This window comes from Phaethon lepturus, unplaced genomic scaffold (assembly GCF_000687285.1).
Source record: "Phaethon lepturus isolate BGI_N335 unplaced genomic scaffold, ASM68728v1 scaffold37076, whole genome shotgun sequence".
Taxonomy (NCBI): Eukaryota; Metazoa; Chordata; class Aves; order Phaethontiformes; family Phaethontidae; genus Phaethon; species Phaethon lepturus.
Genome location: NW_010547563.1, coordinates 3,207 through 16,585, shown reverse-complemented (window position 1 = coordinate 16,585; position 13,379 = coordinate 3,207). Strand labels below are relative to the sequence as shown.

Here is a 13,379-nt window from a genome sequence, read left to right as displayed (position 1 = left end):
TTGTTACAAGGGCCTGCCTTGACCTCATGGCTGCAGCCCTGGCTGCCCCTTGGGACCACTCCTTCTGACTTCAAGTAGACAATGTAGTTGTGTTTCAGAAGGAGAGAGCCTACAGCAGATGTCCCTCCCGCTGCTGCAGCGGCACCTTATTTTAGGAAACTAACATATGGCTCCTGCTTCATTAGTTTGTAGCTCTTTTACCATGGCTGCCAAATGCGCCTGTAATGCAAACCGTAGGGAGCGGCTGGGACCCTAATGTGCTAAGCTAAAGAGATTTCGTATCCACTGGAAGCCCATGAAAAGAGAGGAGCAAGGGGGGAGATGATCGCCTCTGTTGAAAGGGCTCCACTCAAAGGCTGTCAATCATAGTGAGAGGGCAGAGCAGTCTCTTTTTTGATGTAACTGAGTTTTTCTAAACACTTTGAAACTGTTTCCTACCAGCAATTTGAATTATTTAAATAAGTCCTTACATAGGCTGATTATAGTGCTCTTCTGATGATAAGATTAATTATCCCCAGCATACTACACTTTTTCAAGTATGGCGAGCTCTGTTGATGCTTACAGCAACGCTGCTGTTGCGGCTGCTGATTTGAGGTGCTCTGTATGTGGAATTCGGTGGGGTTTGGTCTTCTAGTTTGTCAGATGCCCTTGATGCATGAAAGAAGCCTCTTTAGGGACTGCTCAGAAGAGAATCTTGGAATACAAAGAAAATTTAAAATGGAATTTTAATCCTATTAATTAACATCGTATCAAAGGAGCGGTTATCCCATGAGAAGGCCTCTGCTGTGAACATAAAGTTGTTTTCTGTCTAATGAAAACTTTTTTATTATTTGTATCCTGTTTGGGTTTGGGAGGGTAGGGGAGAGCAGGGAAGAAGGAGAATCAAAGTTTCTTGAATGAGATCAGCATTGGTAAAAGAGGTATATTACTGGAAACAGTAGAATTTTCTCAAGGTATTTACCACTCTGTTCTTCCTCCTCTCCCCTTTTCTTCTTGTGCATCTCACTCTTCAATCTTTGCTGTACACAGATCTTTGTTTGGGAGCAAAATCTTGAACAGTTCCAGATGGACCTATTTCGGTACCGCTGTTACTTGGCTAGTCTCCAAGGAGGGGAGCTCCCAAACCCTAAAAGACTACTTGCTTTTGCCAGCCGACCTACAAAAGTTGCAATGGGCCGTCTTGGAATCTTTTCAGTCTCATCGTTTCATGCACTGGTAAGTTTGAACAGAGGCCAGGGGTCATCTTTGCCAACCTGCAAATCGCTTCATGTGTCTAATGCAGAGATCACGTCGACAAACAGCAGTCTGTCTGTGCCTGGGGGGTGAGCCCTTACCTTAGCGTGTAGAATATTCTGCTTTCTGAAAGGGATGCTTGTCCTGGATATAGATTAAAAAACAGATGCTTGCAAGCCATGGCCTTATGGAAGTGGAAAACCATGCTTCTCCTAAATATGTGATTTTGAATTTCCAGATCTGCACTGTAAACGTACTTTCTATAAGCAGATCTTCCTGCTACAAGAGCAGGCTCATCTCTAATGTCCGTGTACATGGGCTTGATCCAAAAGTCCAGTGAGGTCAATGGGGGTATTTCCGAGGCCCTCAGCACGTGCTGGCTTAGACCTTCTTGGACATGGCTTGCTTTCTACCATATGGGTGAATCAACTGACTAATTAGTCTAATATCTGGTCTCCAGTGATCAACATCTGATGCTTCACAAGGGAGAGGAAATGTTCTTCTCTGCTGCTTATGGTGTGGCAAATAATGTTTAAAATGTTTGTTTAAATTTAAATAATGTAACAACCCAGCTTTTAGAAATACAGGGAAATGTATTGGTAAGTGGTAGTTTTTTAATGAATTTAAGTCAAGTTCATGTAGTTTTGGCTTGGACTCCTGGAGCTTCACAGAAAGAGCTGAGCTCCACTGTTGTCTTGTAGATGTCAGCTGTACCCTTCAGTTGAATCCAGAGCTGTAATTCAGTCAGGGGCGTTTTTATTCTTTATATATGAAAAGATTAGCGTCATCATTCCAATAATTGCTGGTGGATTTATATTTTTTTTTAAGTGGTGGGTTGTAATTTGCATTTATGCTTATTTTTTTGCATCTAGCAAAGCACTGAGCTTTAGCCTGAAAAACAGTCTGCCTCTTCATGCTGGTGTCTCTTGAGAGCCAAGTGAAAAAAAATATGTTTTGAATATGTTGTGTTAGAAAAGACACGTGCTTTCTTCTCCTTTAAGCAAACTCTCGTGTCCTCCTTTGCCCTCAATAGCGCAGAGATGGTGCAGTGAGTCTCAGACTCGAGCTGGGTGCTGCGTGGTGATAGCATGGCATCTCATCTCCTGCAGATGTTCCTCAGTATATAGTCAGAGGATGTGCGAAGTCTCCCAGGTGCCTCTGGGGAAATGGAGGCGCTTGCAGTAGCATATAAGTTCTCCTTTTCCTTGATATTTTCCACGTTTCTCAAGGATTCATACAGCGACAGTTCCCTGGGTACACAAGCCAACCTTCTGTTCGTCCCGTCTTTATATGGGTTTTTGTATCTGCTGCACCCAAACAACCAGTTTCTCAGCTCCATAGCTTGGGGCATCACTCAGAGATTCGGGTGTTCCCGCAGGGGTTGCCAAACGACAGCCACATTTTTGCTAGTTTCGGCTGTGGGAATCCAGTACAAAGGTGTTCCCGGAAGCGTACGGCCAAGTTGGCAGGGCGGGTCTGTCTGTCTGTCTAGCTTCGCCTTGCGTTCCCGTTCATACCTGCCGTCTCCTACCACTCCCTTTTTTGCAGGAGAGGAGCTTGCTCTCCTGAGGCCACCTCCACATGGGAAATCTGCTTAAACTTTGGCCTAAACACTTCACCTCTGACTAATGTCGCACTAATTTCTACCAGAGCTGCTTCATTTGGGAAATGCTCCCCAAATATTTGGTCTCAGTAAAGGCAATATCTTTTTGCTCTAAAGGGGTTGCCCCAAGCCATTTTCAAGTATCCAAGCAGTTGGGTACTTGCTCTAATCAAAAGGCTTATTTCAGCTCCTTTTTTTTCCTTCCGGTCTTTTGCTTACTCCTTCAAATGTTGCTATCTTTAAGGAAGTGCAGGTTTTAAATACCTTGACCTATTTGCAAGCCTTTATCTGGCCTTGTAACAGTTATGAGTCAGTTCCAGGATGCTCAGAGTGCTTCCACAGGAAGGAGCAAAAAGAAAGACAGGGCTTTTTGGAAGCAGCAGATAAGTTTGGAAATCTCAGGTTTCTTGTGTCCAGCTTTGAAACCTTGTTAGAAAACAAAGAGAAAATAAAACCAAACCCCTCACCGGTGCTAAGGCTTCGCTCTGTGATGATTAGGCTGCTTCAGAATACCCCAGACTAAATGGCAAAAAGTGGGAGGGGAGGTGCTGTCCCTTTTAATTTTTGATGTTTGATGTTGAAGAAGTGAGTTAAATTGCAGTGAGTAGGAAGTAGCCTGGCAGCATCACCATTGTCCCTGTTGTGAGTACGCATTGTTGCCATAGTATTTGCCATTTTTAAAAAACAGATTCCACTGTTTGTTAGATTATATAAGCCATGGCGTGGTGGGATGCTGCAACCTTTGATTTTAAAACCATGTGGCATTGGCAGGTGGCGGCTCGCACAGGGGAGTCTGGAGTGAGGAGAAGGACGCAGGCCATGTCCAGATCTGCCAGTAAACGGAGAAGCAGGTTTTCTTCTCTTTGGGGACTGGATACTACCTCGAAGAAAAAGCAAGGGAGGCCAAGCATTAATCAGGTAAGTGTGTGGGAGTTTGTGATACTGTTATTTTCAAGACTTACTTGTTAGCGTGCAGAATGCAGCTCATGCAGAGTCACTTGCATCAAGCATTTACACATCCAACCTTAAACTTGCCTGTTTAATCTTTCATGGCGTATAGTCGTCGCATTCCACATCCTCTTCAAAAATCAGTGACTATAATTACAGATAAGTATACGGCATCTCCTCTTCAAACAAGGTTTGTGATTCACACCTTCTTTAGCTGAATCAGTTGCATTTCTACTGTTGTTGCATTTCTGCTGCTTCTGCTTTTGCTGGAGGTACTTTCTGTAAACTCAGGAGTAATAAAGCAGCAGTGTAAAACAGATTTTCCTTCCAACTTTGGAAGGCAAAGAAAAAGTACAGACTTTTTTATTTCTTTGAATTAAAATTATGAGTCTCTAGAATACTTTAAATGTATCTGAGTTTGGGGAAAACTTCTTAAAATAACAAAAAGCTTTGTATTTAGTAGGGACAGTCCCTGTTTTGCATCAGGTTTTTAAAAAAGGCAATGCTGAAACATTTCCACCCAGTCACTGCCCAGATCTTTCTCTAGAAAACGTGTTTCAGTGTGGTAGGAAGGTGCTTCCCTGTTATTCTTTCCAAACATCCCTAATTATAGCTTTCAGTTTTTGAGAGCCATACCTCATCTAATTGCAGGAAATGTAGGCTTTGCTTTTCTTTCTCTTCTTTCACTTTTTGAAGGGAGAAAGGTTTGGGACACATGTTCTGTGCCCTGTGATTTCTTCTTCCTTCTGTTAAAAGCAGCAGTGGGTGTTTGTTTTGTTTAGCAGAGGATGAACGATGCAAAATTGTTTATCTTGTTTTTAGCGAGACATTAAAAGTTCACCTAATATTTAGTGGCTGAGCAAAAGCTCAGGGCTTTGCTGGGGAGCAGCAGATGCCTTCGTGAGCACATTCCAATTCTTTGTGCTGGTGCTGCGGCATCCCTGTTGCTTTGTACTTATTTTCCCCAAATCAAGCGCAATCCCTTGTCTTGAGCTAGGATGCTGCCCATACTGTCGCTTCACTCCTGGGTTTTTTTCCCTAAACTCACCCTTTTTTTTTTTTCTTTCAGTGGGGATAAATGCATTCCTCACGTTTCCTCCCCTCACCCCCACCCCTATCCTCCTCACTCCTCAATAAGGACAGGCATGAAAAGGGGTTTTGTTCCAGGTTAAAGAAAATTCATACTGGAAAGAGTCAAAGAGAAAGTAAAGTTTTGAGAAAGTAGCAAAATGTCTTAAATGTAGTGTCTGAACACATTTCCCCTGTGCAACTTGAAAGTAAACCTATGGTCTTGTAGAGCTATAAAACTTAACTTTTCTGTTTTAATTATAAGTCTCTGTCGCAGTAACAAACCTGTTTGCCCGCCTGATGCAGTCCTGTGCTGATTTGGAGTGGATCCTGTAAATATTCCCATTCTGTTGTCCCTCCTGCATGGAGTCGTGTTGATTTTGGTGCTCTGGCTTGTGCTGGTTTACCAGCTCTGATTTCATCAGAGAAGCCTTACAATGACTTGTGGTACTTAAATGTTTGCTAAGTACTTTTTGGAACCTGGTTTATTACAAAAACAGTCAGAAATGGAATCCTTCTGATTTCTCAGCCGTAGCAGAGGTGGAGAAGCATTCCTTTCCTCTGCTTTACAGGTGGGGAAACTGAGCACAAAATGAAATAAAATTTGTCCAGCTCCACCAAGTAAGCCAGTGACAGACCGCTAAGCAGAAATGGCCTCTGATCTTTCATGGTGCCCCATCACCAGCTTGTCCTTCACTGCCCCTTCCCTTTTAAGAAGCTGATATTTTCCTTTTCTGTGTTTTGAAATGAATGTTTGTATTTTTCATATTGATTTCCATGCTAGATGTTAGATACACTGTTCTCCCCTTAGCCTGTGCCACAGACAGCATGGAGATATGTTCCTGTTTTAAAGCAGAGTTGCTCTGTTGTTCCTCAGGTGTTTGGTGAAGGTGTTGATTCAGTAAAGAAATCTCTTGAAGGAATCTTTGACGATACGGTCCCAGATGGCAAGGTAAAACACCAGCTCTCCAGCTACCTCCTTCCCCCCTCCATTTGCAGCCAGCCTAGATGCAGCATTGACTCTGGGACATGAGAGGGGGACACAGAGCCCCTGGGGGAGGAGAAGACCCTCTGTGCACTGTAGGACTTGTAGCTGCTCTGGGAGGGTTTGAGCCGGTTGCCCGCAGTCAGGAGGGCTGACTGCGTGTGGCATCCCAAGCGCAGCTGGAGGTACCAGACCCAGAAGGGTGTTAGCACTGCATGCCAGGGAAATGCCTGCCTGCAGGAGCACCTGGACGCTGCTGGTTCTGGAAAATGGCTCCTTGTGGCGACCATATGGGGTTTTCATAATTTAGGGTTGGCACAACTATGAAAGGCAGGGCTTTCTCTGTTTTGTTCTCATGTGCTTCTGTGAGCTTCTGCGTTTGCAGCCACGATTACAACTGCTTTCTCTTTCCCCAGAAGAAGTCAGCTATAAAACAGCATTAAGACAGTGCTGAGAGGCACATTCTTCATGCAGTGAATATGGGTTTAGCTGCGTGAGCCCACTTGCAGCAAGCAGGGATTCTGCAGCTCCATCACTTCCTGGGGATTTATAGCTTGGAGTGCAACTCAGATGTATAAAAGACAGTAAATTCAAAATAAATGCTAAGATTTGCTATTTTGCCACTTCTGGGTATTTGAACTGTAGCATCTACAACAGTTTTGTTGGCCTTGGATCGGTTTACCCAGAAATACAGTGAATTTAAGTTTTAATTTTAAGTCTCTTTTTATCTTATCATTTTTTGTTGCATTCCTAGCATTCCCAATAACCATAGGGTGAAATCCCAGGAAAAGCACATTGCACCATTGTAGCTGTGTGGGTGACATAGGAGGGCACACTTTATACTGCTCAGGTAAAACTGCAAAATTTCCTGTCCAGACAAGCTTTCAATCTAGGCTTATGAATAAAACATCTTCTCCATAGGAGCGCTTTTTGATACAGCATATAATGTTCCTTACACTTGTTATTGATGAAGAAGGAGATTGTATTTGGCTAGTAGAGTCATAATGGATTTTGTCTATTCAGAGGGAAAAAGAAGTGGCCCTGAGCAGTGTCCATCAGCACAATCCTGACTGTGATATTTGGGTACATGAGTATTTTACGCCATCTTGGTTCTGCCTGCCGAACAACCAGCCTGTTCTGACAGTCATCCGTCCCGGGGACACCACACGAGATGTGCTGGAAATGATTTGCAAGGTAAAGGCTGCGAGCGTGCCCTGGAGCAGGGTGCAGTGTCTACAACCCTGAGCCCTTTCAGTTGAACCTCGTAGTGACTTTCTCGTATGCCAGTGCTCAGACTGTGCTGTCTTGTGGGATCAATTGTATATTAGATGAAAAAACATGAATTATACTGGATTTTTCATGCTAGCACCACAGAAGAAAAATTCCTACAGCTGGAGCTAAACTTGGCATGGGCACAGGGAGAGGAAGGCAGAGTAGGTTTTGCCTTTTCCACTCCGGCCGCTGTGCATGAGCCTCTGAAGTGCCTTAACACCCTGACTCTGCCTGTGCTGCCACCTCTCACATACCAACCCACTCACTCCCCCTCCACCGGAGGCCACGCTGTGTGCAGGACCCTTCTCCTCTCCCTCTCTGCCCCACAGCATCCCAGCCCCAGGCCCGCTTCCCTTTCGCTGGGTGTCCCCGCAACACCGTAGTGCAGTCGCCCTGTCCTCACCCGACCACCCCAGTCCCCCCACCTCTGCCAAGCCCTCCTCCCGTGGCCCGTCCCCTCCTCCACCAGGCAAGTGGGGTGAGCTCACCCTTCCCCAGGTGCCAGGTCGTCCTCTTCCCAGGTGCTGTTCCTCCTTCCTTCCCCCTGCCACTTCCTCCCCTCCGGCTGGCACGGGGGAGGAAGGCACGGAGAAAACAGCAGCACCAGGAGCAGGAGAAGGTGCCTGTGTTTGCTGTCTGCATTGTGGAGCCAGACTCACCTCGTGTAGGTGGCAGGTGGGAAGAGAGAGGAAAGCTTTTACCTGCACGTGGGGGTGGTGGAAGAAAAGCCACCTGGGTTTCTTTGCAAGATGAAGTACCAGGGACATTTGGCCATTAAAGAGAGTTACATCTCAACAGAGAAGTTGAAAGCTTTGACAAATTAAATACAAGCTTTCAGTTCTGGCAGCCACACAATGTGTGTTTTCTGCTAACCGGCTGACTGCAAGCTAGACCCGACTCGTGTCACGTGCCGTTCTGAAAAGTGAGTCCCCTTTTGTACAACAACAGCAGCAAAAGAAAAGAAAACATTTATTACTATTAAGAGCTTAACTTTGGGGACTTTTAGAACATGTTGCATGTGCTTCCAAAGAGAGGGAAGGTGAGAGAAAGGGATTTGTTTGCAATAATTACACGGTGTGCTCGTCACTCTGCCAGGTGCACTATTAAAGAGTGCTGCAGCTTGTGAAAGCTCTTCATTGTATTCAGGAAAAGATGACATTTTTGGAGAGAGACATAACAGGGAGCCTGGATGACACGTTATTAGTAATGATTTATTTTTAGGATTTATATTTTCCTTTGGGTAAGTGATTAAGTCAGTGGGCCAAATCCTTAGCTGCAATAAATTGATGTAGCTCCACCAGTTCCAGTAGGTGCCTGCTGAGAATCTGGACTCTCACTGTGTGTTTGATTGTTGTGGGTGGTGGTGTATAAGGAGAAGGGGAGGTGGGTGAGTGTTTTTTGAAGAGCCATTATCTGTTTCTTTCCTTTCTGTAAGAGTTTTCAGCCCGGAAAACACTGATGGATGCTTTCTTTTCTGTAGCATTTAATAATCAATCTCTTTCTCCTGTCTCTTGCATTCAGCTCATTTTTTCCCTTTTAATATCTGATCCACATCATTTCACATCAGTTTGCCATCTGCCATCTGAGAACCAGTCAAGTTCTGGTATAGTAAACATTTCAAGATCTACATTTCATATAAACCTCTTCATGTTTGTAGGTGTGGTTAAATCTATCTGTGCTATTAAACTGAGCTTGATTATTCTGTTGGAGAACGTTAAGTGCACTCAAGTCATTGTAGAAAATGTGTTCCTATACTAACATTGCTGCTTGTTATTATACAGCAAGTTAGGTTTTGGAGGCTGCTTTGTGACACTTTTATGATTCAAGATTGGTGGGAGGAGAGTTTAAAGCATATTTTAAAATGGTTTCTTGAAGATTGCTCCTAAGATTTAATTAATAACATCACTTGGAAGGCAGGAAAAGTCAGTATATATACATTAAATTGTTTCCTATGGGTAATAGTGATCAGTGTGAACATGTGTGTAAGTATTACTAACATTTGCTTAACGGTATGTCTTGAAATTGAGTAGAAACACACATACTGTATATGGATTTAGGCAGACCCAATATGTAAAGAATAACACCAAAAATCAAGCATAGAAGACTAGATGGCATTTAGTCTTTTAACTGAACTGGATAAAAAGTGAGAAGCAAAAAATGTTCTGTTTTCTCACAATTTGCATTTTTCAGATAGACCTGCGTGAGGGGCAAGAAGCAGATTTCCCCATCATGGTCTCTGGATCTGTGCTCAAAGTCTCTGAGAAGTTACTTAAGCCTGATGCTCTGTAGGCTTACTTTGATTTTGAGCTGGTATTTTCCTACTGGAAAAGCTTGGGCCACATGAGTGCGAAGCCAGAGTAATACAGTGGGATGGCTAGCGTGTTTCCGTGATGCTGTCATTTCACCGCTAATGAAGGTCTCCCCCACCAAGCTGAAAGAATATGCCTGTCCCTTGCATTAACTAGAAGGGAGCCAAAATGGATGAAGAGTTCAGGTTGTGTGCTGACCCGCTACGCCACGCGAAGCCTGTTGAATTGGATCGCACCCCAGGCTGTAAATTCTTCTTCAAGAGCACGTCAGTTGAGCTGTCGGGTTGTGCTTTCAATTGGGTTAGCTGCTTAATTTAGTCCAGACATAGCCAGAGTTATTAGGAGAGAAATAAATAAACCAAAAAGCTTACTTGGACTGCTAAAAGGTATTTTGTGTGGTCTCGAAAAGATATTAATATCATTAAAGCTGCCCTGTTTCTGCTCCCACCTTTCTGCATATGGATGCAGCTAGGCCAGCAACAAAAAAAGTGGGTTAATGGTATGGCTTTTAGGGCAGACTGGCTATGTCCACTTTAGGAGGACCTTTTCCTTTCACGTCAGTAATTATGCCCCTATTTGAAACAGTTTAAGTAATGTAGAATTTCAAGGTGGACAAAAGCCTTGCTGCAGCTCTACAAATGTTAATTAACTAAATGATGTGGCTCCTGTGCTGCACCATCACAGCTTTAACGGTGATGACTCTCATTGCCTGACTTGGATGGGATTGCAAGGTAGTGGATGAATGGCATCCACCCTGGCTGATGATGTTTCTTGGAAGAAATGAGTGGCTCAAAATATATGTGAGTTTTATCCAGTGACCTCTTTAGATGATGCTGTGCTCTGGCATAGTTCGGGGCTTCAGTGCAGCATTGGTCATCTTGCATTTGGCTCCCTCCTACTCTCTGAAATAACCACCACAAACGATTTTCTCATGAGCAAATCTCCCTGCAAAGACAAGTGTGAAAATGGAGGCGTCGGTGGTCACCTCCACGCCTGATGCGCTGCTCATATCAAAGCAGGCAGAAGCCCTGTCATTGACCACCGGGACGGCAGGTCAAGCCGCTGCCGGGGGGGGCAGGTTGCTCTTTTAAGATGCTGTCAGGGCACAGGCTGCAGAGTGGGTTGCCGGCAGGCATGAGCATACCCTGCCCCTGCCCGAGGGCGGATGGTGGCTCTGAACTGGCGGACACGTTGCTGGGGGGCTGTCGGGGTGCCCCCAGCCCCACAGGGAGCCTGGGGCAGCTGAGCATGCGCTCCCTGACCCACCAGTGCAGCTAAGATGGCTCCTGGCCTGTGCCCAACAGCTCAAGGCCCCAGACTCGGTAAATTCAAGTGCCCCTACAAGCTGTGATTTCTGCTGGCCTGGGGCAGGCTGGAAAGAGTCCCTTTGGGTCTCTTCTGCAAGGGGAGGACGTTGGGAGTCGCTGCTGGAAGCATACCGGGCTGCGGACAGGGGCTCTCTCCCAACCGTGGGCTTTAGTCAATGACATGTAGCTTGTCAGCGTAGGTCTGGCTGCTGGCGTTTGCGCGGCGGCCGTGTCTGACGTTGCTTGAAATGCAGGATGCGTACGAGAGCTTTGATGCAGGAGACCACGGGAAGATACACCATGGTGGTGGGAGGCGGCTGCCGGGTTGCCTGGCTCTCTTTTCTGCTAGTATGGTTTTTCCACATAGAATTTTTTCCCCACTGGCTTTGCTGGAAATTGCTCAAGCGTTTTCCAGACTTTGAGAGAGAGTTATCCTGGACTTCTGCCTCCGGACATGGGGTGTGCAGTCTGTGGGTTTATGTCTCCTCTGTGTGTTTGTGTTTAATTAGTGTGCAAGGCGCTCTGTAGTTTGTGTCTAGGTAGAGTAAACCAATCTGACCAGAAACTAATCTAGGACTCCTATGTATAATGTCTGAACAATCAAAACCAATTCTGCTTCCCTTTAATTTCTGTATGGGTGTTTGTATGTGTGTGCATGTAAGAGAGAAAACTAGTGAAAACAGTCAGTAAACGATGAGAAAAGCATGCAAAACGCTTATCAAAAAAGAAAAAGGGCGAGGATCACCTACGTTCAGCTCTTTTTATTGTGGCCTTTGAGAGATTTCACATTCCTTATTTAATTAAATAAGAATTTGTCCGGATTACGGAGGTTATCCCATTTCTGATACTCAATTTCGTATACGGATAATTTGGTCTTTGAATTGGACATATTTGAATGTAGCGCTATGTAGAGTGCAGGAATAGATCTGTCTTTTTTTTCATCTTACTGGCAGCTTGCTTTATTCATGGACTAATCTAGACTTTCAAAAACATTCACTGTTCTGTGAGGATTTGCTGAAGGGTTTGCTAGGTCAGTGTGTCATCTGTTCCACAGGTCACTCAGTGTACGTTACTCATCATCTGTGCTGTGTGATCAGTCAGCTGAGTCCCCGTGTATCATCGTCTTGGCTTGAACTGGATAAGCGAGGCTCTAAAAAACATAATAAATAGGCAATAATGATATTCGTGCATGAATTTTCAGATGAGCCATTGTTCTTAGTAGAACCTAGGAAACTTTGGTAATTTGCTTATATAAAATGAAAAGGCGAGTGTATAAAAGCATATAATAATGGGATCTCAAAAGCGACAGGAGAACTCACCTCCTGTATTTGTGAATCACTGAGGTTTTAGCTTAGCTAAAGCTTTAGTCAACAGTTTATGAACTTTGAAAGTAACTTCTGAATGACATCCTTTGTGTTTATCATAATTCTAATGTGTTTTGATTACACAGTGCATTAACCTCTGCCTAAATCAAGCTTATTAATCGTGCTGAGGAAAGGTCGTTAACATCTCCCAGACCAAATGCTGTATCCTCAGCTAATTATAACTAATTCATTAAAATGGTGTGACCTGTTTCCACTGGGATGTAATCCAGCATGCAACTCTTGCCTTCTTTTAGCCTTATAAAGCCAGTGTATCCTGAGCCATTTTGAATTTAGAGGACATACAGATTTTTTTTTATATTAACCTTGCTTGAATTTTACCACATCATACTTACCAAATTATGGAGATGCTAAAATACCCAAAACAAACAGAAAAAACTTTCCTGTTATGTTTTTCTCTGTTAGCAGAACATTTTTTTTCTCCTCCTTGCGATTTCAAATGCCCTTTGTATACAAAGGTATGCTCGGAGTCTTCTGCTGTAACAGTGTTTGCTTATTTCTGCAATAGCATGAGATGGAGCAGAACTGCCAGATAAGCAGAACCCAAGAGGCTACTTAGAGCACTGCCCTTGACATCCTGGTCAGTGATTAAATGAACGCTTATCCCTGTGGAAGAGGAGGAGGTTCGGGTTCTTGTTCAGGTTAGGAGATCATGGGCCTCGTGAAAGATGGTGCTGGGACATTTTTCTTCCTATGAGTGTCAGGCCGTTCTCTAAGTGTAGACAATGTGAGCCATTGCCTTTCTCTTCTAAAGCTTCTTCTCCATTTCTTGCAGACACACCAGCTGGATCACTCTGCTCACTACCTGCGTCTTAAATTCCTGATTGAAAACCAGATTCAATTTTATGTACCAAAGCCAGAAGAGGATATCTATGAACTGGTAATGCTACCTACTGAACAAAATTAAATGACACTTGGTAGGACACTATTAATTAGTGTTTATCTGACATTTGTAATATGCAGAGTTATGCTTTTTAACTTGCAATTATAGTGCTTTGCAGACCATAGCAAATTGGCCTACGGTAATCTCTCCAAGCATTTCATCTTGAGGAGAGAGTTATGTTTGTCCATGCATGTGTCTGTGTGGAAGAGAGAGGGGGGGAACAGCCACAGGTAATGTGTGAAAGTCACTGTAACATATATTTAAGCTTAACTTGGCTTAAGGTTGCCTTTTCCTGTTGTTCATATTGTCCTTGGTGGTTTTAAAAACATGATGTTGAGGCCTGAATATTTCTTGTCCAGATCACTTTGCCTGATTTTTAAAGAGGAGAG

General features: G+C 44.1%; 1 protein-coding gene across 1 annotated transcript in view; it reads left to right on the top strand.

Annotated features, from left to right (window-relative positions):
• Positions 1 to 13,141, top strand: part of TIAM1 (T-cell lymphoma invasion and metastasis 1) — a 48,170-nt gene extending 35,029 nt beyond the window's left edge. Inside the window, exons 9-13 of the mRNA XM_010289686.1 lie at positions 1,030 to 1,215; positions 3,608 to 3,754; positions 5,730 to 5,804; positions 6,861 to 7,031; positions 12,883 to 13,141. Of these exons, the coding sequence (XP_010287988.1) occupies positions 1,030 to 1,215; positions 3,608 to 3,754; positions 5,730 to 5,804; positions 6,861 to 7,031; positions 12,883 to 13,014 (711 nt within the window). The 3' untranslated portion in view covers positions 13,015 to 13,141. The remainder of the gene's footprint in view (positions 1 to 1,029; positions 1,216 to 3,607; positions 3,755 to 5,729; positions 5,805 to 6,860; positions 7,032 to 12,882) is intronic.
• Positions 13,142 to 13,379: the final 238 nt, after the last annotated feature.